At 38.7% G+C, this 25,254-nt stretch overlaps 1 protein-coding gene across 9 annotated transcripts in view; it reads right to left on the bottom strand.

The window, feature by feature from the left end:
• Positions 1 to 25,254, bottom strand: part of RhoGEF2 (Rho guanine nucleotide exchange factor 2) — a 1,252,673-nt gene that overhangs the window by 649,785 nt on the left and 577,634 nt on the right. For all 9 annotated transcript variants that reach the window (XM_067136513.2, XM_067136515.2, XM_067136508.2 and 6 more), the window contains 2 exons: positions 11,453 to 11,636; positions 229 to 340 (listed from right to left, as the gene is read on the bottom strand). In XM_067136513.2, coding sequence (XP_066992614.2) covers positions 229 to 340; positions 11,453 to 11,636 — 296 coding nt within the window. The remainder of the gene's footprint in view (positions 1 to 228; positions 341 to 11,452; positions 11,637 to 25,254) is intronic.

Here is a 25,254-nt window from a genome sequence, read left to right as displayed (position 1 = left end):
TGAATAGGTGGACATTACACTCTTCTTTTGGTAATCATTGTAGCCTATCTGTCTCCTGTCTATTGAGATTCTGGTAAGACAGATAAGCAGTTTTAGTACATTCAATTCAGTCAAGCTTGATTGAGTGTACAGCCGTTTTTGTTAAATGAATTTTTACCATATATAACATAAAATTTTTAATAACAACTTGCATTCTAAAAACAAGGGAAATATTTATTGGATAATTACCTGAACACTGATATCCTTGTGGGCCAATACCCCAAATGATGAGCTGACAATGGTTGCAGTATGTGACTGTATAATACTGGTGGGCAACAAAGTGATGACCACGAACAGTAACCTGGAAAGGGAGGTAAAAGTATAACAAATTTTGGTATACAAACAGGAAGGGAATAAGACATCAAAAAAGGAAAGAGACATCACGAATCTCTTTTAAAAATTCCAAATTCCTACCTCTGTCTTTTGGACTAACATACAAGGGGGTGAATAGAGAATCGAGCATGAATGGGAGATCAGAGAGCTGTCGCAGATTAAGAGGAGATTGAGATGGGCAGGGCATGTCATGAAAAAGAAAGAGAATACCATGATCGAGTAAGTATAGTGTGGTGTCATAGGGAAGACCTAAATGAAGATAGTAGGATCAGCTCCAGAAAGATAGCAGGAGGATGGGCCTGACGAAGAGTGAGTGAGTGAGCAAGTGAGTGAGTGAGTGAGTGAGTGGGTCTGTCCGTCTGTCTGTCTGTCTGTCTGTCTGTCTGTCTGTCTGTCTGTCTGTCTGTCTGTCTGTCTGTCTGTCTGTCTGCCTGTCTGCCTGTCAAGGTCAATTTTACATCAACTAGTTGTTACTATTACAACAAAAGAGAACATTTTATCACTAATAAATACTGTAAATGGGCAATTTCAAGCACTGTCAATTCAGCTCACCAAGTTCAACTCTTTTAAACTTTAATATCACAGGCACAATTCTAACAAGACCCCTTGCTTGTTAAGAAAGGACAGAAAAATGTCACAGCATCTTCTGATTTTGTCTACTATGATACCTGATCAGCAGGGAAAGCAATAATAGAACATACTGTATTTACAGAAAGCAAATTGATATTTGATGCACCTAAACTTCTACATTTAAACACAGCCACTTTTATACACTTACTGATGCAGAAAGTGAAAAGTTGAAAATTGCAAAGACACTGATTAATAGTACAACCAAAATGAAAACAATATCAAAGAGATTATTTTGTAAGTTAATACACACAGGTTTATATACAGTTTGCTATCTGAATGTGTTTAAATTGTAACATTTGCTACAAATTGCTGTAAATCCTGATTGCAACTCCCTTAACGTAATTGAACTATGCTAGTATGGTATGCAACTATGCAAGTTAGGTACCAAAATGGATTTTTTTTTTAAATGTACATTTAAATCTTATAGCAATTGTATAGTATTTTTTGAAGTGATTCCACATACTGTATATGAGTTGCTGATGTAAGTACAGAAGATATTATGTTGTTGTTGCTATTTTGCTTTACGTCGCACCGACACAGATAGGTCTTATGGCGACGATGGGATAGGAAAGACCTAGGGATGGGAAGGAAGCGGCTGTGGCCTTAATTAAGGTACAGTCCCAGCATTTGCCTGGTGTGAAAATGGGAAACCACAGAAAACCATCTTCAGGGCTGCAGACAGTGGGATTCGAACCCACTATCTCCCAGATGCAAGCTCACAGCTGCGCGTTCCTAACCACACGGCCAACTCGCCCGGTGAAGATATTACAAATAGAATCTTGTAAATAATATAAATTTATTAAGGATGAACTGTGCGTTTAATGAAAAAATTGTTAATGTAAATTGTACAATACTGGTACTGTATTTTAGGAAAAATGTCTTCTTTTCTTTTTTAATTTAAATTTAGTTGTTGAGAACAATGTATTTTTGTGTATCACCTGCCACCGAGGTAGAGACCTCATCTGCAAATCAAGTATTTTGATTTGATTTGAAGTTTGTTGTCTAAATGTGTACTGGATAGATGCATGCAGTATTAACCCCTCAGTGCAGAAGCACTCAAAGTGCATCACCCACTGGAGTCATGATGCCATTACTCGCTGCAAGTTATGAGAGTAAAATGTGCTATATTGGTGCCTTTATAACTCAAATGTTTCAGCACCTCCAGCACATAGAAGGCTACTGAACAGTTTGCTGTCCTTACATAACTCTTAACAAGAAATTAAGGGCCCACGCCATTAATCAAGGAGGAGGGAAAAAAACACTTGTTGAAAGACTGTTGCTATATGCCAGCTGGGGGATTACCGCTGAGAGGTTACGATACGCATATCGCCATACAGGTTATTTAAGCCACACCTCAGCCTTTGTGGGTGAGGTTAACTTCCGAAAGTAACCAGGAGAACCTGACCCCTACAGAACATGTCCCCAGGTGGTGGATGGGGGCCCCTACAGTATGTAGGGCTGGTTGAAATACCCAATACAACCTGCAGACGAACAGGTAGCCCATATCCTGGGGGCTTTAAAATACTGGGACACCCTCTCTCCAGAGGTCATAAATATGGAGGGCCCTTGCCCTGGGTTATGGGTGAAGTCCTCAACGGCATCTACGGCAGAGAAGATGAACTTCGGTACGGTGGAGATGGCGGAAGGGGCAAACCCGTAGCATGAAAGGCGCCTGTCTCCATGTTAGGGGCAGCCTAATTCTGAACCTGGCAGTAGGTATATGCCTTTAGGTGTGGTGAGCCCATTGTAACAATAGCCTATATGAATAAAGCAGATATGGTGCCTCGGAAAAGGTTAGGGCGTCCCCTGCTAAAAGCGACGCGCAGCTCTTTGGGTGCTGGGGGGACTGTAAGAAGTGGACAACCGGCACCAAACTACATCAAGATTGCGACAGTAAATGTCCTAACACTGACGGGAAAGACAGAAGAACTGTATTACTTCATGGAAAAAAAAAAAGATATTGCCATACTTGGACTATGTGAGACCAAGAAGAGGGGTATGGGAGAGATTCCTCTGAAAGAAGGATACAGGCTGTATTACAGCGGAGGATCTGAAGCAAAAAATGGAGTGGCCATCATACTTAGAAAAGAAATCCAAGAATATATGGAATCTATAAAATGTGTCACCAAAAGGATGATGGTGATGAGACTCCAGTGTGAAAATGGCATGAAAAATCTATTTCAGTTGTATGCCCCACAAATGGGTTGCAAAGATGAACATCTAGAGGACTTTTTAGAGGAAGTGGAGAGACAGATAGAAGATAAGGAAGTGCTATTGATGGGAGATCTAAATGCACACGTTGGAATGGAAAGACGAGGGAAGGAAGATGTTGTAGGGCCCTTTGATTATGGAAATGTAAATCCAATGTAATGTAAATGTAAACATAATAAGCTGGACCTTATTCACACAGAAATTGAGAGACGATATGCATGGTATCTTAAGAAACAAAAAGAGAGATCAAGTAAACACCAGATTTGTGAAGGATAAAGGCAACATCATTTTAACAAAGCCAGAAAAAATAAATAGATGGAGAGAGTATTTTCAGAAGTTGTTGAACAGGAGAACTAATGACAGTTATTCAATGGACCACCAGGAAAGGCAATTAGTTGATGAAGAAATTACAAATTGGCAGTAAGAAAGATGAAGAAAAGGAAAACTGCTGAAATAGATGAAATTTCAGTGGAAATGATAAAGGCAGCTGGAGCTGTAGGCCTGCAGTGGACATACTGAGTTCTCAGGATTGTCCAGGAGAATAAGGAGACCCCTGAGGATTGCCAAAAAAGAATAATCATCCCAATTTTCAAGAAAGGCGATAAGAAAGTATTGAAGAACTACAGTTCCTAAGATAATGGAGAGGATACTGGAAAGTAGGATAAGGTTGAGGGTTAAAAATCAGTTTAGTTTCAGAGGTGGAAGGTCAACAATAGAGCCTATTTTCATTATGAGACAACTAATGGAAAAGCAATGGGAGTATGGGAATGATATGGTGATGACATTCATTGACACTGAAAAGGCATATGACAGTGTCCCCAGGACTAAAGTTTGGGACATTCTGGTGCAAAAAGGAATTGGACAGGGATTAATAAAAATGATCATGGCAATGTACAAGGAATGTTGCAGTTGCATGCAAACACAAGTTGGCAGGACAAGTGGATTGAAGAATGTGGATTGAAAATAAGTGTAGAAAAGAGTAAAACTCTTGTTATGACTAGAGGGGAGAAAGAAGGGAAAGGTCAGATTAGACTTGCAGACAAGCCCCTGAAGGTAGTGGAGACGTTCAAATACATGGGGAGTGAATTAATGGAGAATGCTCAACTGGATGCTGAAATAAGTAAGAGGATTCAAGCTGGAAGCGGTTTTTATCATAGTGTAAGAAACATGTTATGGGACAAAGATGTGCCAATGGAAGCAAAGGAAACTATGTACAAGATGTATTACGTACCCATAACAACATACGAAGCAAAAACTTGGACAATGACAAAGAAGGATGAGAGTCGAATACAGGCAGCCGAAATGTTCTTGAGGATTATGATACAGAAGAGTAGAAGAGACAAAATAAGGAATGAGAAAATCCAGGAAGAAATTGCAGAGGAAGAAATGAATGATAGAATAGAGAAGAGCCAATTAAGATGGTTTGAGCACATAAAACGAATGAGTGATGAAAGAATGCCAAAAATAAGGTGATGGAAATGCAAATGCAAGGAAGGAGAGGCCGTGAACGACTACGATTGAGATGAAAGGACACAATCCAACGTAGTATAAGAGAAAGAAACCTGGACTAGGGCACAATGTTGGAGGAGTGGTAGAAAGACTGAAACTGGAGAGGAACCATATTTGCCCCTATCCAGGAGTAGCTGGGTAATGGGAAATGATGATGATTATTACTATTATTATTATTATTATTATTATTATTATTATTATTATTATTATTATTATTATTATTATTATGACGACGAGTGAGATTTGAGAAAATATTCACAGATATCCGCCCGTGACTAGAATGGATTTGTGGTTTCTTGAAGAGAAATCACGATCTCAAGGTGAGAATTGGGGAGAGCACCAAAAGATCCAGGGTAGCTGTTAGTGGAGATTTTATTACATAATGTATGGCTTATAGTGTTGGGAATGTCTGAGAACATGTTCAGCCTGGTGCAGGTCTTTCTATTTCTCACCCATGGGCAACCTGTATATCTGCATGTGAGATGATGGTGGTGGTGGTGGTGGTGGTGGTGGTGGTGGTGGTGGTGGTGGTGGTGGTGGTGGTGGTGGTGGTGGTGGTGGTGGTGGTGGTGGTGGTGAAACCTGGTGTCACCGTATAGCCTATACTCCTATGGAATAACACCAAGGGATCTGCTCAACACTTAACGTGCCCATCCAATGGATGAATCCCCATCAACAGCGTCATATGCCCTCACTCCATATGAACACTGCAGAGAGGTTGGCATGCAATGTAGTGACTAGAAATTGTATACCATCATCTCTCTTCTCCTAACATTCTGATGGTGACATTTTTTCCCACCAACAGGACTTGATCCAGCTAACCATGATGTCAAGATCATACAGACGTTGTTTCTAACCACTCTGTATATGCTACTCAACTTACACCTGTTTACAAAATGTTAAGTTTACTTGAAGATTCCCAGTCTCGTTCTCATTCCTGGGCTCCTGCAAACTTGTGAAGTGTGAACAGAAAGCCTTCCCATTTTCGTTCTCTGCCCATATGATCAAGACCAACTCCATAGGAGTCTGTCTTGATATGATAGTAAGAATCAATAAAAATTATTTTTGATCTTGTCATGAAATGTGTACGCAAGTGGAAATGAAATAGCATATAGGCGTACAATGCCATTTAAGGTATATTATTCTTCAGCTTCTCTTAATCATGAGAATGAAGGGTGTGAATAAAGCAAGGCATAAGTCCTACAACAGATAGATACATGTGTATAATGGCATAGCCTGGACAGTGGAAGGGGTCATTTTGACACCTGTACAATTCCTTATTACAATGCAGGAGTTTGCACTGCCAGACAGCAGTGTGTACTCAGCCTGGGTTATTAGTGGATCAGTGGTAGAGTGTCGGCCTCCGGATCCCAAGATAGCGGGTTCAAACCCGGCAGAGGTAGTCGGATTTTTGAAGGGCGGAAAAAAGTCCATTCGACACTCCATGCCATACGATGTCGGCATGTAAAAGATCTCTGGTGACACATTTGGTGTTTAGCCGACAAAATTCATTAAATCTCAGCCATAGACGCCCAAGAGAGTTTCGGTTTACTCGGTCTGCCATCTAGTGGGCCTAGAGTAAAACGGAACGTCGAAATTGACAACCAGACAGCCAGATGGCGTCAAATTGAAATATCTGCACACGGCAGCTGAGGCCATACAATTATTATTTTATTATTACTGTCATATTAGTGTTCTGGTTAGCAGGATTATTGTATTCATCTCATCATTTAGAAAGAGTTCTTTTTACATGTATTTGTTAAGATTGTCTTTTTACTGAAAAGGTGCTAGAAAATTCAGATGTTAAATCTGAAAGTCAACTATCCAATTCATATGGCGGTTTATTGCTAGTGACAAGTGAGACTAGTGAAGACGAAGATTATAATGAGACAGAGGATGAGTTATCAGCAGGAGAAGTCGAAATGCTAATCTGCCTCCAACTCGCCTCGAATGTCTCAATCTCAGTTTGGTGTTTTATTAGTGAAAATGATTGCTCAAGATGGAACCGAGTGGGAGGTCTCGGATTCAAACTCTTCATTTGGAAGGCTGGGCTGTAGTGAATGTCCTGAAAGAGTGGGGAGATCCCACAACATATGCTTACCACCAAGTTGATGACTGTCATTAGTGCCTTTCGTCTTCTCCTCTTTGATGAATTGATGTTTCGTCTGATAAGAAAACGACACATAGAATCAATCACTCAGAAAGCGGACTGGACATGTCAGTCAAAGAGTTGGAGGCTATGATTGCGATCATGTATATCCTGGGTGTTCTGTGTTGGAAAGGTGTATCTGTGGATGACCTATGGTCACCTTTTCGTGGACAACAATCCATGAAGGATATAGATAGATTTCAAGATTCATCCATTCTGACAAGAAATCAACCTGACCTGAGTGCCTGCCAGCTAACAAGTTCGCTCCAGTCTCTGACATCTAGGACAAATTTGTGGAAAATTACCTTCGCTGTTATGGCATAACCATCTTGCGACAGACCGGGAACATACGGTGCACCTTGACAATATACCAAGGGCAGAAGAACAAGAAGATCCTTCGTAGCACACAGTACGCTCAGGTAACAATGAGCACAGAACAAAAGAAGAAGCCAGAAACTGTAACTTTCTACAATGGCACGAATTACAGGGTAGATGTGATCAACCAAATGTCGAGTAAATATACTAGCAAGGGTGCATGCAGAAGGTGGCCAAGGCATGCCTTTTACAACATCCTAGACTTAATAGCTATCAATGTTTTGGAAGCAGTTCATCCTCCATCTGGCAAGTGACCTAACAAGACGGAATAAGAAGTGCAACAACAACAACAACAACAACAACAACAACAAGGTGTTTTAGAAACATGTCCATCAAAAAACCATAGAAGTGCCAAGATGATCTGTGTAAAGGCAACAAGTCTAGCGATACCTGCAGCAAGTGCCCCAAAGCAGTGTGTGGAAAATATGCATAAAAAGTAGAAGTTGTGTGTGCAAAATGTGTTTAGGTTGTTTTTAATTTCCTTAAAGTATTTCTGATAATGTGTAATTGTTGCAATATGGACAACTGACTAACAAAAGGTGTTTACTCGGTTAATTTTGAGGAAACTCCTTAGAGAAACAGAAACTCAATGCAGTTTTTTGTGATTATTCATGTGTCCATTAGTAATATAAGTTCATACATTAAAGTCAGGTCTTTGTGTGTAAAACAAATTTGTGGAAACACAGTACAAGAACATCTCTTATTGAGCTCTAATTTGAACATTTTGAAGCATTTTTTATGATGGGTTAAAATGACCCTTTACCGCTATTCTAGGAACGTAAGATTCTCAGCCATTCTAGTGTTAAGAGGAATGAAAGGAATCTACAATAATACCAATTTTTAAGGGAAAGGGTGATAAAAGGAGACCTGAGAACTACAGACCAATCAGCCTGACCAGTGTAGTTTGTAAAATACTGGAGAGTTTAATAGCAAAGTAAATCAGAGGGATATTTGATGATAAAAATTGGTTCATGAGGAGCCAGTAGGGATTTACAAATACATTTTCTTGTGAGGCACAAATGGTGGGATTTCAGCAGGACATATCAGATCAGTTGGATTCAGGAGGCCAGGTAGATTGCATAGCCATAGATCTTTCCAAAGCCCTTGATAAAGTGGAACATGGAATATTACTAAAGAAATTGGAGGGAATAGGATTGGACGTAATGGTTATTCGTTGGATAAGAATATTTCTAAATTTAAGGGTTCAGAAACTCAAAGTAGGAAACAATGTATCACAGGAAGAGAAAGTTTGGAAGGAAATTGCACAGGGTAGTATAATCGGTCTGTTACTTTTCTTCATATACGCAAATGATTTAGGGAACAATATTACGTCAAAAATAAGATTGCATGCAGGTGACATAATTGTTTATAGGGAAATAAATAACATTGAGGATTGTTCAGAATTACAAAGAGACTTTGAGAGTATCCAACAATGGGTTGAAGAAAATAATATGAAGGTTAATGGAGGCAAATCAACTGTTACAACATTTACAAACAGGAACTTTAAAACTGAAATTAAATATACTTTGGATGAGGTAGTTATCCCAAAAGATGGCAAGTACAAATACTTATGTATGAGATTTGAAAGTAATTTGCACTGGAAGGGTCATGTTGATGATATTGTTGGGAAAGCATACAGATCATTACATGTCATAATGAGGCTACTTAAAGGATGCAACAAAGAATTAAAAGAAAAAGTTACTTAAGTATGGTTCGTCCATTATTGGAATATGCAAACAGTGTTTAGGATCCTCACCAAGAATACCTATAAAAGAAATAGTGTGCAGAGGAAAGCAGCAATATTTGTAACAGGGGATTTCAGGAGAAAAAGTAGTGCATCAGAAATGTTAGAGGAACTTGGTGGGAAACTTTAAGAAAGAGAAGGGAGAAAACTAGACTTATAGGATTATATAGAGCCTATACAGGAGAAGAAGCATGGGGAGAAATCTGCGAGAGACTTCAGTTGGAAAATAATTATATCGGCAGGACTGACCAGAAGTATAAAATTAGAAGGGATTTTAGCAGAAGCGATTGCGGTAAATTTTCATTCATTGGGAAGGGCGTGAAGGAGTGGAACAGTTTACCAGGGGTAGTGTTTGATTTTTTTACAAATCTGCACAGACATTCAAGAAGAGAATAAACAGCAACAAAGAAAATAAATTAAATGTTAGAGGGCATTCGACCAGTGCAGGTTATTGTAAATAAAAAAATGTGTGTGAATAAATTAATTCCATCCCCTGGTCTATGGATATTGGACAGCCGAAGTAGGGGAGTGCCTGTACGGGTGAAGTACAGTGGGGACTTCAAGGGCCCTGGAACCGCTACGGTAGCTGTGAAGGCCCTTCAGGAACTCTGAAAAGCGGTGGCAAAAGGGGCTCTGGTTAAGACGCAGCAGGTCGTTATGCTACTTAGATTCCAAAATAAACAAACAAACAAACAAACAAACAAACAAACAAACAAACAAACAAACAAACAAACAAACAAACAAACAAACAAACAAACAAACAAACAAACAAATAAATAAATAAATAAATAAATAAATAAATAAAATATAAAATAAAATAAATAAATAAATAAATAAATAAATAAATAAATAAATAAATAAATAAATAAATAAATAAAAGCAATGTAAATTTTAACCTTATACCAGTTGTATACTATTATTTGAAGTAATTCCACATACTTTATATGAGTTGACTATGTAAGTCCAGAAGATACTACAAGTAGAATTTTGCAAACAATATAAATTTATTAAGGACAGTAGTAAGTTTAATAGAAAAAATTGTTAGTGTAAATTGTATAATATTGTATTCTAGGAAAATATCATCTTCTCTTGTTAATTTAAAATTTAGTGTTTGACAATAATGTATTTTAGTGTACCATTTGCCACCGAGGTAGACATTTCATTTGCAAATAAAGTGATTTTGATTTGACTTTAAGTACAACTGGGCAACAATCCTCTATTAACTCTGATCAGAGTGAAAAAAGTGGAAGGGTTCGACACTTAGAAAAATGAAGGTATCAGCCAGAAAAAGACAAGGGACACGAAGCGCATCAAAATGAAAGTCTCCCTAGGCCTCGACACCTAACACCGCTGGGTTCAGAAAAGAACAAGAGTTGACCAAGGGAGGTCGGATAGTATAGATGAAAGTAAGGAGCCTGGCACAACTGGAAGCAATGCCAGGACTCAACTAAGGGCCCCATGGTCCCAACCCATGCTCCCAAGTTAAGAGCCCATGGGACCCCGTTTATTCACCTGTTATGACAAGCAGAGGATACCGTGGATGTTATTCTACTGCACCCACCCACAAGCGGAGGTCAAAAAACACTGAATGTGTGTGCTAGGTATAACTTCCCCCTTTCTGATACTTGCTTTGCAATTTATCATGTGCGAATACAAACTCTAGTGATGGTTATGTTCTGCAAACAAAATATACTTCTTATAAAAGGGAGCAGTAATGATTATTGATGTGAAAATACTCATTTTATGACTATATACAACACACATTCATAAAAAGTAAACTGTTGCCAGGTAAAATTTCGAGCAAGTCTCATAACCTCGCTCCAGCACAGGTGTTTATACAGGACCTAAATGAATGAAACAATTTTGGTTCATATTTATGTGAGTAGCAGTCCATACTGAACATATCTATGTGTAAATTTTCAGTCTATGAACTAAAAAATAATCTGGACTTAAGTGGGTTAATGATCTTATTAAGATAAAAATGCTCTTTACACCCTTTAAAATGTATAATCTTTATGGATCGTTTAGGGATAATTGTCATTTCACTGACAGCGGAGGAATAGCTTGAATAGTTCATGGCGAGAAAGGAGCGAGCTAACAGGAGACTAGAAGGGTCGTGCAATACAATCACAATGAGCTAGCTAGATCGTCGTCGTCGGCTGTAACTTGATCCGAGTATATGTAACTTCCTCTGGCATACACTGAGCAGTTCAACTCAGTTTATGGATGTGTTTGCAATTACTAAACAGATCAATCCTGCCATAAAACATACGCACACACAAATCACAGTGGATGGATGCAGGAGGGCGGGACATACATCAGGAAGAAAAGCAGCTAATGTCATCTAAAATGACATCTTATTAGGCCTATCACCATAATTTCAAAATTATTCCAGTACAAAGCCAGGTCAAGTTGCTAGTTAATTATCAAGGAACTAAAAGGAAACAGGTATACAAGATTACCTTCCTTGACTTGCCCATCAGTCTTGATTTCAGGTATTTGTCTTTGGACACAAATGTAGGGCATCGGTCAAGTAATGCATTTGAATGAGGTCCACGAAGTCCAAAAACTTTGCTCATCACAGTAGCCAATGCAGCAGCAGTTGTAAAACGGCGAATATCAGCATTATCTCTTTCGATATCCTCTCTGCAAAACAAATACAAATGAGTCAGATATGCACCACATTCAAGACATTTAATTGCAAATTAAAAAGGTCTAACAGATGCTTAGCCCATTCCATTCCTTCTAACAGATGCTTAGCCCATTCCATTCCTTTAACCTCCTTGTTAACTACCGAGCATCAGTGGCGGCCAAGATAAAACTTGGAAATTGGGAAGGTCAGAGAGAAATAACCATAGGCTCTGCATACCTCCCATATGACTCAACTAATCTGCCCCCATCAGAAGAAGTTGAGAAACTAATTTGCAACGCAAAGAGGAAAGGCGAACACCTAGTCCTTGGAGGAGATGCAAATTCACCCCACACGGCATGGGGCAGCACGAACTGCAATGTAAGAGGTGAGTCTTTACTAGAGCTTCTTATTGGAACTCAGTTGACGATACTAAATCTAGGAAACAAGCCTACATTTATAAATAAAAATCGTAGGGAGGTAATAGACATTACACTAAGCACTACGCATATTGCAAACTTTATTAAAGACAGGAAGGTGCTGGAAGAACCATCATTGGCAGACCACCAGCACATTCAATTTGCAATAGATGTGAGACTATGTGGGATTGAGATGTACAGAGACTCAAAAAGAACTAACTGGGATATATATACAGAGAAGTTCTAGGGAAGGCTGTACAAAAAAAATTCCAACTAACGTGAGAGGACAGAAAGAATTGGATGAGGAAGTGGAACCAAACTCAATCTTATATGAAAATCAGTTTGCATATAGACCTGGCAGATCCACTGAAGTAGTACTCCACCAGTTGGTTTGTAAACTAGAGGAAAGCCTAGAATATAAAGAAATTACACTGGTGGCATTTCTAGATATAGAAAGAGCCTTCAGCAATACAACCTATGACTCTATGATTAAAGCAGGAAAAGAGCAAGGTGAGTAAAACCATCTCGTCAAATGGATTAAATCCATGTTAAACGGAAGATAAAAGCAACCCTGCTTGAAGAAATGCTGACGGTTAGGACCATCCAAGGCTGTGCTCAGGGTGTATATATAACTAGTTTACCTGGTATTTTTCTGACAGCAAGATTGCACCTCTCTTATGAATTTTGCTTCTGCTGAGGTTCAAGTTATACGTCAAATTTAGTTTGTTCAATGTTATGTGCCTTTGACTAGTTCAACTTGGACTCGTGACAAGTCAATCAACTCTATTTTAATCCTTATTTATGAATTCAAAGGAACTTCATCCTCACAATATTAATCCACGCTTCACATATTGATGTATATTTATGTTACAATATCCATTGTCATGTTCGAGCAGCCTCATAATTGTTTTTAATTCCACAGATTGCCACCGTTAATGTACTCCACGACGAATTTTGCTTTTTAACTTGCATATATTGTTACTACCTCATGTCTAATGTTTTTTTTTTTTTTTTTTTTTTTGCTAATTGCTTTACGTCGCATCGACACAGATAGGTCTTATGGCGACGATGGGACAGGGAAGAGCTAGGAGTTGGAAGGAAGCGGCCGTGGCCTTAATTAAGGTACAGCCCCAGCATTTGCCTGGTGTGAAAATGGGAAACCACGGAAAACCATTTTCAGGGCTGCCGACAGTGGGGTTCGAACCTACTATCTCCCGAATACTGGACACTGGCCGCACTTAAGCGACTGCAGCTATCGAGCTCGGTTCTAATGTTTTTATTGTATTGATTGTTGATTACCACTTTTTACTACAACATGGTTCATTTTTTAATTTGATAACATTCTCTATATTTTAAGCTCAGGGCCCTGACCTAGTTTTTGTTGCATTAATGGCTGATGATGTTCGCTATGTTGAACGAAACATGTCCCAATATTAGACACTTGATGATTATATTATAATTCAAAGAGTGTATTGTAATGTATTGAATAGGTGGTTATAAATAAAAGGATTTTATAATTTTGGTAAGACTGTATCGGGCTTATCAGAATTAATTATCGATATTCTGTGAAAGTGAGAAGTAATTGATAAAATATATGTCAAACATATGACGGATGCTCCACAATGGCAAGAAAGCATGGGTGGTGTCCAGCATTACGTTAAGCAAGTTTGCTGACGGGAAATATGTCAGACTGCTATGCCCACCAATTAAACCTTGTTCTTCTCCATTGCTGCAAAACAATAAAATCAGTAATCTTCTTCATTCATAAGCTGACATGATTTCATTCATTTCTAGTAGAACCTCAAAGAGAGCTCATCTTCTGGAATCCAAAGGATTCAGATTTCCACAAGCATGTACTACCCATTGGAGCTTTTGTTCCAGAGCAGTCCAAACAATATTTTCACACTATGATGAGGGTTGGGACAGTGAGTCGTAAAATTCTGCTGTTGGGCTGCTTAACATACTCAGGCAGGCCCAATTCATTTATTTGCTCTGTCTCTATAGATATTTTTTTATTTAAACAGACCATTTCCTTATTCTACTGCAACATAAAACCACATCTGATGTAATTCTGGGCAATAGTGAAATTAGGAAAACCACTGGTATCCTCAAAGACATGTGATCTGAAAACACTGTATCCTCTTGCGGTGAAAATGTCGTAAAATAAATAGTGAGATGTAGATGACAGGACATTCCAAACGCTCAACATTTTAACAGTGAAGTCCTTGGCACTTTAATTATGCAAATGGAAATACGGGTTGCCAATTTTGAAAGGGTTCAGTTTGTAGAATTGTTGGATCCAACTCGCTTCAGAAAGCTTCCCTGCTATTAAACTGAACTATCTTATGAACATATAACCCCTTTTTTTTAATAGAGGTACACTGGAAAATGAATTGATAAACATTTATTCCCATATAGAAAAATATTTGTACCCTCAAAATCGTTGTTGTCCTCAATGACCTCGAACCAGTGTATGTTGAAGTGTCAAAATTGATTCGCTTAATATTAATGGAAAGAGTATGGGTACTCTGAAGAGGATATAAAGCTTCTTGTGTAATACAATTAACAATGAAAAGCTCAACAGTCTTAGAACCATTTCTATCTAGAAAAAGCCTGTGAAGGAATTTGATGAATGATAACTCCTGAAGGACCGTGTGATTGACCATTTTGCAACCAAGAAAACTTCAACAAGTATAATTAAAGAACCACCTAATCGATACTTTAAAAATTAAATATACAAATCACTCACAGAACATGTTTCGACCACTTAATGGTCATCATCAGCTGTATAAGGAAAACTTAGATGAAAAATATTGGACAATAAGCACAAGCGTTAATCTTTAGGTTATGGAAAAAATATTTGCTGTGTCGATTGTTTGAATGGTGATTTATCTAATGGTGGAGTGGTGCAGTTGGCTACTGTCGGTGTAAATTTGATATTCTGTAAGCATTTCAGAAAAAAGTCAAAGTAATTTGTGGGACATAAAACCAATATTACGGTATTATTTTTATTAAAATCAAGCAGGCTTTGACATTTTGTGATGATTATAACTCAATGTAACCAGTACTCTATAATAAAGGGACTGATATTCTGGGATTGATATTTTAGCTCTAAAATTTGGGTAGTTGTTTAACACAAATCAAACAATCGACACAGCAAATATTTTTTCCATAACCTAAAGATTAACGCTTGTGCTTATTGTCCAATATTTTTCATCTAAGTTTTCCTTATACAGCTGATGATGACCATTAAGTGGTCGAAACATGTTCTGTGCGTGATTTGTATATTTAATTTTGCCCAACGCAAAAAATAAAGTATCGATTAGGTGGTTCTTTAATTATACTTGTTGATTATACTCATCAATACGGTCATGAAGTGGACAACTTGCAATACCAAGAAAACTTGACGTTTGGAACAACACTACAAGAAATTTTAAGCTAAGATTTCCTGCCTACCCATTCATTAACTAATAGCTTCGCCACTGGTGGGAAGAAAGCTCATAAAACACAAGATTCCTTCAACAAGTGCAGTAAAATCAATATCATATAGCACAGCTTAATGTGAATGTGCATTTAGGACTAGGGACATAATTATAAACAAACTTAGATCAAAGTTACTGATGAAGAATGTTTGTGGTGCAATGTTTATAAAACTCAACAGACCACCTGTAGCTACTGCACCCAATTAATTGAGCCTAATTACATCATATCAACATATTGCTACTGATATTGATAATGTAATTTTTCCACACAGTTGAGAATATGTTCTCACACTCTGGCAGGAAGCAGAAAAATCACAATAGATGTTTAAGCCGGCCAGAGCACTTCGGAGCACGGTTTGTTTTGGTGCAATAAAGCAATTATCTTCACACAAAGAGGGAGAGGACGCGTTGGTACTTTGAAATTGAGGTCAAGGAGTGGTAGTTTTCCATCTGAAGACAAGAAAGAGCTTCCAACCACCCCCACGAAAGTGAACTAGGAACAGTCCAATGTTACCCGCTTGAAACCGGTCAACCAATCAGGGAGCTGAATTTGTATTATTCAAATGTAGCGCTTCCTCAAATTTATTTTCGTCATAGAATCGGACAGTAATTGTATACTTGTTTATCAGAGTGACACTTTAGGTTGGGGATCATAGTGAGTGTGTATGCTAAATCCTGTTAATATGCAGTAAATATTAAGTTAGCAGAAGTTATGTCTGGGAACGAGAGTACCTGAAGTTCGCGCCGGAACCGTACGACAGCCGGCGGTGCGACAAAAGAAATATTCCCACCCACGCCACCTATACTGTGCATAATTGTATGATTAATTCGGTGATCACAGGGTAGTGATGGAACCACCAGCAGTTTAAGTATAAATTTAGATGATAAGGACGGTCCGCATCGAGCTGCGTGTATTAAAGGACGCTCTTGAAATTCTGAAAATATCAGTCCGCCAGAAATCGAAGCAGGTCTCTGCCGCCAAGAGGAAGGGACACTTGTTCACCAAGGATCGTACAGACCAGACGTGTCAGCGAATTTCTCTCTTTTGAACATTGGGCGACATTTGTGAAATGTAAACTTTAAGGCAACTTAGCCGAGCATTCAAAGACACCGTCTTGTATTAGAACGAGTAATTGCGGTCAGAGTTATAGAGATATTCTATTTGAGTGATAAGCCAATTAGTCACTAATTTTATTTGCCATATATTACTTTGTAACATTTTGAGAGTAATGGGTAAACAAAGGAACTTCTTTCGTACAAGAATAGGCTGTACGGGAAATGTTACTAGCAGGAGCCATTAAGAAATAACAGTAGTGGTAGAGTCAATGGATGGATTATTCCACAGGTCATTGACAACTAGTAGGACAACAAACTTGCTGCAGAGGGATTATCGCCGGCCGCAGTCCAGTGTGTAAATAACTTTCACTGAGGGAGCGAGGGCCACACTCACACAATCGTCTCGCAGGAATGTCCAGAGAAGCGGGCGTGGTGTTAAAAAAAAAAAAAAATAAATAAAAGTGAATCTTTTATATGTGTTTTCAGTCAGTGTATATAATTATTAGTATTTAAGCCGCTGAAGTTGCAAGAAAAGTGTCGTGTGCCCAAGGAAATTGATACCATGGAGGTATACATCAATTTTGTGAAGATGTGCCTTATGTATTGCAACATGTTCTAACTTCAACCAGATGGATGCCCCTGTGGGGTGAAGCTTAATGGCAGAATGTGAGTAACAAAAATCTCATGTAATCTTTCACTGATTGTACTATTTCCTTAGGCGTTACGCGAGCTGCTAAGTAGATGTTTAGGTATTGTAATTTCATATTTTTGGTGTAGCACAGAGGAGAGGTAAAAATGCTGATTTATGCACGTAGTTTGTGTTTAATTTCAATTATCTTTTTCTTATTATTATTATTAATTTTTTTGTCGATGTTATTGTCGGATTGGACCGAATTAGTTTAAATGCTTAGGCCTACATTTGAACTAGATTTGAGGTCAATATTATGCTTATTGGCAGTGGCAGAGTATGATATTTGATTCGCTAGTCACCAGACGGAAGTTTTCTTGGACATTAAAGTAGACTCATTTTTTTGTTATGGTTATTTTGCAACCATCTTAATTAGTTGATTCTAAATTTCTCCTGAATGCTGATTACATGGACAGGAGGAATATGATTTGCTTAGTTAACTGTTCAGATTTGATTTGGAGAATGTAATTGAATTTTATTGTAGTCTGATAGAGGCATTAATTTGGGAAGTGATCATTGGAAGATTAATCGTGGTGAATCTAGGCCCACGCGTCAAAATATGCTATGTCATTAGGCCCTGACGACAGTATATGTGTGTTAAGATAATTATGTGATGATGGATAAGCCACTACGGGCAATTATCTCAGTATGTGAGAAATGAGGGAATGATAATGAGGCGATGAGCCGGATAAATATAATGGTCAGCCGAGGAGCTGAGAGTTAGTAGTCAAGCCATTGAGCTTAATACACGGAGCGATATGCAAGCTCTGACAGCTTGATATCACAAGGTGCATATATGTGCCGGCAATGTGAAGCCGAGGTATGAAAATGAGCGGGAGGACCAGATGCCCCGTGAAGTGAAAATGCATTTGTAATATTTATTATCACGACGAATTAATAAATGTGGCGACATGGCATAGCATATTGTACTAGATAAGTATAGGTAAAGATAGCAGGTTAAGTCTGCAATAGTACTCATGAGGATAGTTAAATCCCATTTTATATGCCAACATCGCATTATAATAAGTGTTTTGAACTTTGGTTTTAAATGGGAGTTTGTGAACCTCATTTTTCGTAATGTTGTTGTGAGTTGATTTTGAGTTGATTTAATTTTTATTACTCCTTGTTTTTTTTTTTGTAGTGAATAGAGTAGGGGAGCCATGAAACTGATAATTGGACATGGTGAATCAATATTCTTAACCAGAGAGTTGAAATTGCAGGACTCTGGGCAAGATAACATGTTTGTCGGTGACGATGCAATCTACATCATATTATGTTAAATTCATTTACGATTATGAGTGCGTGCATGAATAAGCAGCGGTATAGGAAATGTAAATATCACGTGGACTCGTACGTTGATCATCTCTCAACCCTGACGAGTATATTTTATTGATGTGTAAGTTAGATTATTCTCTGTGACTACAAGGTAATATTATTAGTTTACGTAATTTTAAGTCCATTAGTGTGATAGGTGATTGGTTCACTCATTTGTAAATAGTACGGCAGTTCGTGTGACGTAAGTACAGGATGTGTTAGGTTCGTGTTATTACGTCACGGAACACGACACAACAGATTTGTAGGACTTACTGAACGAATGTTTGTCGTAAATTAAATTGTATTTTATTAGGAAGCGATGTAATTGATTTTGATGATTAATTGCCATAAGTTGGTTCTGACAGTAATACTGGCCTTGATGCATAAATTTGCATATTTTTGAGTGTGTTAAAAGATGAGGTTTTATCTTTTTAAAGTTCAGTAAGATCCAGGGTTTAGAAATTAAATTTGCAGAGTTCATAAGTATGATTACGTCACGCTGCACAGCGGTTTATTTGTGTTACATCTATCCTCAGGTTTTCAATGAGTGTATTTAATGTTAAATAATTGACATAGAGTTTGGAGATTGTACTCCTAGGAATGTTGGAATGTTCTAGATTACATGCAAGCTTAACTATAATGCATTACACGTTAGTAGAGTTCTTGTTTATGACACTATGATATCTATCGTAAACACACCATATTATATCGATCTAGTTGAATCAGTAAATGACATTTTATTGGGATATTATTGTTAAACGCACTATTTTGGTGTACTTGAGGTTGCATTTTGGTCAACGACTCGCTTCACTTATATTTGTTGACAATTTTATTTGGATCATTTTTAATTAATTATTCTATTAATCAATTAATTTATTGATCACATTCAGATTAGTCATGATTAATTGCAGGTATTCTTATATTGCATCTTCAACGGTGATACTAAACTTGATTGAGCTTTGGTTCAAGCCTTGTGCATACTTACTAAATTCTTGCTTTGTCAATAAAGTTTATTTATTACATAATCAGTCCGTGTCATGGTGGTTATTTTAGACTATTTACTGGTAATCCTTAGTTAGGCAACCCCTATGCACCAACCCACAGGCGACCTGGAACTGAGCACACCCGAGAAAGAATCTCTACGATGCGGTAAGTATATTTTTTTCTAGCAGCCGGAGACAGCATATATCAAGAGGAACCGCAGCTCTACCGACAAAAGGGTGCATGGGGATGTATGAGTCTTTTTAAAAATGGCGCCCAACGTGGGGCTCGATTATCGCCTTATGATGGTAAGAATGGTTAGGTCGTGACAGACGGACAATTTAGAACATTCCAAGGGTAAATAAGTAGTTATAAACACTGTGCAGTTGTGTGACTGTATAATGGTAGTCATGTGATAAAGTAACGTTGTTTATCCCATTGTAAGGATAAGTAAGGAAATGTTGTGTTGTGTTGTAAATAGCTATTAAGTTTCGCCCTAGTGAAAGGGGGGTCCAGTATTTTATATATTTGTTCACGATGGTGGTAACTGATGAGCAGTGGGAACAGCTAATCACGGGCATTAATATGCTAAATGGTAAAGTGGACGCGGTCCAGAGTGAAATGAAGGCGGATCAGAACACACTCACGGAGAACTTAAATAAATCATTGGAAGACACACAGAACACTTTGACTCTGAATTTAAATAAACAATTGGAGGACACACAGAACACTTTAACCCAGAACTTGAGTGAACAGTTAGATGTTATTCAGACAGAGTTTTCACGTAACCAGGAGGAGCTGCGTAGGGAACTGTCAGAAAATCAGGAAAAGCTACTGGAACAGTGTGATAAAAATAGGAAAGAAACCAAGCAGGAGCTTAGTAATTTGGCTCATGCACATAAACAACTTATCAAACAGCTAGGGGATGTAACGTTGTCACTAAGTAGCAAAATAGATGACACTAAGAAACAGGTCGAGGAACAGTGTAAAAAAATGGCCGAACACATTCTTATGGTCCAAGACCAAATGAATGTATTAGAGGCAGACACGCAAAAGAGTCTGACCTCAATAGCTAACGAAGTTCACGAAGGGCTAGAGAAGTTCGACCAAGGATTAAGAGTTATGGAGGAGGCTAGGATCGCGAACAAGGAAGACGTGACTAAACAACTCGTAGGAATGAGAGAGGAAATTACAGCTTGGCAGACTGAAATGGCCAGTACCATTGATAAGGAGCTTAAAATTGGTGACGAGTTAATGCGTGACGAAGTACGAGAGGTTGTCAATGGTGAAATCAATAACCTGCAAACTCAGACGGAAAATCTGGCAACATTGGTTAAGTTTATGTCAGAAGAGCAGGCTATTCTAAAGGCTGGTATGAGGAAGGACGGGACAGCATTTCAACAACCAGCACCTGTTGTTACACCTCAGGTAACAGAAAGGATTAGTGTCGACCCGAGCACTCAGCCAGTTCGTAAAGAGAATGTTCAAACAATTGTAGCGCACTCAAACCTCGTCAATATATTAAAATTGAGCGACGAGCAACCACGGAAGTTTAACGGTACTAATTCCGTGACCCCTAAAATGTTCCTTAGAGATCTGAAGGCTTATTTTCAGGAAATGCAGATTCCGGAGGAAAAGAAATTAAGAATAACTGAGAAATATTTAGAGTCAAGTCCTAAGACATGGTTCATAGGCTTTCGCACTTCATTTAGTACATTTGAAGATTTTGAGAGGGCATTTCTCAATCGTTTTTGGAACTTAGGGACACAACAGAGTTTACGGTTAGAACTTTACTCCAAAAAGTATACGAGCACTCAGCCTACGCAATTTAGTAGGTACTTCCTAGATCAGTTGGTTAAATTGCAGGAGCTAGACAATCCTCCATCTCAGAGTGAGCTTGTCCAAGTGCTCATTAAGCAACTTCCAGTCGAGGTTCAGAGGATGTTAATTACCTCGAAAGTTCAAACCCCGGAGGACGCAGAAGAGATTTTACGCCAGTTAGACGCCACAACCAGTGTAAATTCACCTAGGCCAACACGGAACCTCGAGCATAAAGTGTTTGTAGTCGAAAACGTGGAAACCAATAGTCACCAGGACAGGATTAGCCCGAATACAGGAGCAATACCACGCAGGAAGCCCGATAATAGGGAACAGCTTAACAATGCAGAATTCCGTAACGAGAGGCCAGTGCGGAATAATTATGAATATAATAGGAGTTACCCTAGACAAGACCTCAGACGTGACAGGAATAGGTACGAATATCGGAACCGTGACCGTCCTTACCAAAGGTATAATCAACGCGGAAGGTGGTACGGTAGAAATCAACAGCAACAATCGTACAGATATCGTAACAGAGAACCGGATCATCGTGACAGGGAGAATAAACGGTATGTCCAAGATTTGAACTCAGAACGTCAAGAAAGGGAACGTTGGAGAGAGGCCATTAATCAAACGGACCTCAATCCGGACATAGTAGGCGCAGAAAGTATCGAGTATCAGAGAACGCGCAACCAAGCTGACCGCAGGCAGCAGTCTTTGAACCCGGAAGCCCAGCCATACTCACAGAATGGCCACGGGCAGCAAAAAAAAAAAAAACGCCAATGTAATATCAATGTCTCCATCCGACCGGAACGAGCTTGTGCTAATGGCCGACAACTCGAGTGATTGGGTTGTAGCGCAGGTGGATTCCTGGGTCGTGCAGCCACAAGATCTTTTGGAAGATCCTATAATAAGAGAGGCCAAACAGATACCGAAATTGCCGGTCATAAACGTTAGGTTGTATGGCACAAATATTAGAGCTCTCATAGACACAGGAGCGTCGATAAGTATTATATCCAGAGCACTGTATGAAGATATAAAAGAACGTCACAAACTTCCCGAGATTCCTGTATCTTCTGTCAAAATAAGAGGGATTATTCCGGATAAAACGACAGTATGCAAATCCCAAACATTGTTGGAAATGCAAATCGGAAACTCTATTTTTACGCACCATTATATGTGGGACCGTATAGAATAACCGAGTCACTTCACAATAACGCATACAGGATAGTCAGCCTAGATGGTCAAGAGGAGATGACTTTTAATGCCCGAAGCTTAAAGTTGTATCGACCACCACCCGGAGGAATTCCACAAGTGAACCTGGTAGAATATTCACAGAGTGAAGAAGAGGAGGACTCATCTACGGAAGAGGAGATGACGGCTGACGAAGATTGGTCCATGGCAGAGGATGATGACGATATTTCTGCAGTGGAGGAAGAAGAAGAAGAAGATGAAGATGATGACCAATTCAACCTGAGCTGTGATGACGAAGAAATATCACCGAATGACGGAGACCTACCAATCACGAAATCCGTAGAGAAGCGAGAAGAAGATGGACGTGATGATTGCCCAGAATGTCTGCAAGAGGCCACGGAGCTGAGAGAAATCATGGAGACAATTATCGCCGAGTTACAGGAGGAACGTAGACAACTAGAAGAAGAAAATTTGCAACTACGAAGAGAATTTACTAACTAAGCGAGGTACAGAGTTGAGGCTCAATTATGGTTGCAGTTTTGTAACCAAGTTGAGATTGAATGACATAAGATCTAGAAATCTTCCTCATATTCTTTCGGAACATTTCTATTTTTAGTAAGGGAGGAGTTGCACCCAATTAATTGAGCCTAATTACATCATATCAACATATTGCTACTGATATTGATAATGTAATTTTTCCACACAGTTGAGAATATGTTCTCACACTCTGGCAGGAAGCAGAAAAATCACAATAGATGTTTAAGCCGGCCAGAGCACTTCGGAGCACGGTTTGTTTTGGTGCAATAAAGCAATTATCTTCACACAAAGAGGGAGAGGACGCGTTGGTACTTTGAAATTGAGGTCAAGGAGTGGTAGTTTTCCATCTGAAGACAAGAAAGAGCTTCCAACCACCCCCACGAAAGTGAACTAGGAACAGTCCAATGTTACCCGCTTGAAACCGGTCAACCAATCAGGGAGCTGAATTTGTATTATTCAAATGTAGCGCTTCCTCAAATTTATTTTCGTCATAGAATCGGACAGTAATTGTATACTTGTTTATCAGAGTGACACTTTAGGTTGGGGATCATAGTGAGTGTGTATGCTAAATCCTGTTAATATGCAGTAAATATTAAGTTAGCAGAAGTTATGTCTGGGAACGAGAGTACCTGAAGTTCGCGCCGGAACCGTACGACAGCCGGCGGTGCGACAAAAGAAATATTCCCACCCACGCCACCTATACTGTGCATAATTGTATGATTAATTCGGTGATCACAGGGTAGTGATGGAACCACCAGCAGTTTAAGTATAAATTTAGATGATAAGGACGGTCCGCATCGAGCTGCGTGTATTAAAGGACGCTCTTGAAATTCTGAAAATATCAGTCCGCCAGAAATCGAAGCAGGTCTCTGCCGCCAAGAGGAAGGGACACTTGTTCACCAAGGATCGTACAGACCAGACGTGTCAGCGAATTTCTCTCTTTTGAACATTGGGCGACATTTGTGAAATGTAAACTTTAAGGCAACTTAGCCGAGCATTCAAAGACACCGTCTTGTATTAGAACGAGTAATTGCGGTCAGAGTTATAGAGATATTCTATTTGAGTGATAAGCCAATTAGTCACTAATTTTATTTGCCATATATTACTTTGTAACATTTTGAGAGTAATGGGTAAACAAAGGAACTTCTTTCGTACAAGAATAGGCTGTACGGGAAATGTTACTAGCAGGAGCCATTAAGAAATAACAGTAGTGGTAGAGTCAATGGATGGATTATTCCACAGGTCATTGACAACTAGTAGGACAACAAACTTGCTGCAGAGGGATTATCGCCGGCCGCAGTCCAGTGTGTAAATAACTTTCACTGAGGGAGCGAGGGCCACACTCACACAATCGTCTCGCAGGAATGTCCAGAGAAGCGGGCGTGGTGTTAAAAAAAAAAAAAAAAAAAATAAAAGTGAATCTTTTATATGTGTTTTCAGTCAGTGTATATAATTATTAGTATTTAAGCCGCTGAAGTTGCAAGAAAAGTGTCGTGTGCCCAAGGAAATTGATACCATGGAGGTATACATCAATTTTGTGAAGATGTGCCTTATGTATTGCAACATGTTCTAACTTCAACCAGATGGATGCCCCTGTGGGGTGAAGCTTAATGGCAGAATGTGAGTAACAAAAATCTCATGTAATCTTTCACTGATTGTACTATTTCCTTAGGCGTTACGCGAGCTGCTAAGTAGATGTTTAGGTATTGTAATTTCATATTTTTGGTGTAGCACAGAGGAGAGGTAAAAATGCTGATTTATGCACGTAGTTTGTGTTTAATTTCAATTATCTTTTTCTTATTATTATTATTAATTTTTTTGTCGATGTTATTGTCGGATTGGACCGAATTAGTTTAAATGCTTAGGCCTACATTTGAACTAGATTTGAGGTCAATATTATGCTTATTGGCAGTGGCAGAGTATGATATTTGATTCGCTAGTCACCAGACGGAAGTTTTCTTGGACATTAAAGTAGACTCATTTTTTTGTTATGGTTATTTTGCAACCATCTTAATTAGTTGATTCTAAATTTCTCCTGAATGCTGATTACATGGACAGGAGGAATATGATTTGCTTAGTTAACTGTTCAGATTTGATTTGGAGAATGTAATTGAATTTTATTGTAGTCTGATAGAGGCATTAATTT

Source organism: Anabrus simplex, chromosome 1, assembly GCF_040414725.1.
Source record: "Anabrus simplex isolate iqAnaSimp1 chromosome 1, ASM4041472v1, whole genome shotgun sequence".
Classification (NCBI taxonomy): Eukaryota; Metazoa; Arthropoda; class Insecta; order Orthoptera; family Tettigoniidae; genus Anabrus; species Anabrus simplex.
This window is presented reverse-complemented; position numbering and strand designations above follow the sequence as displayed.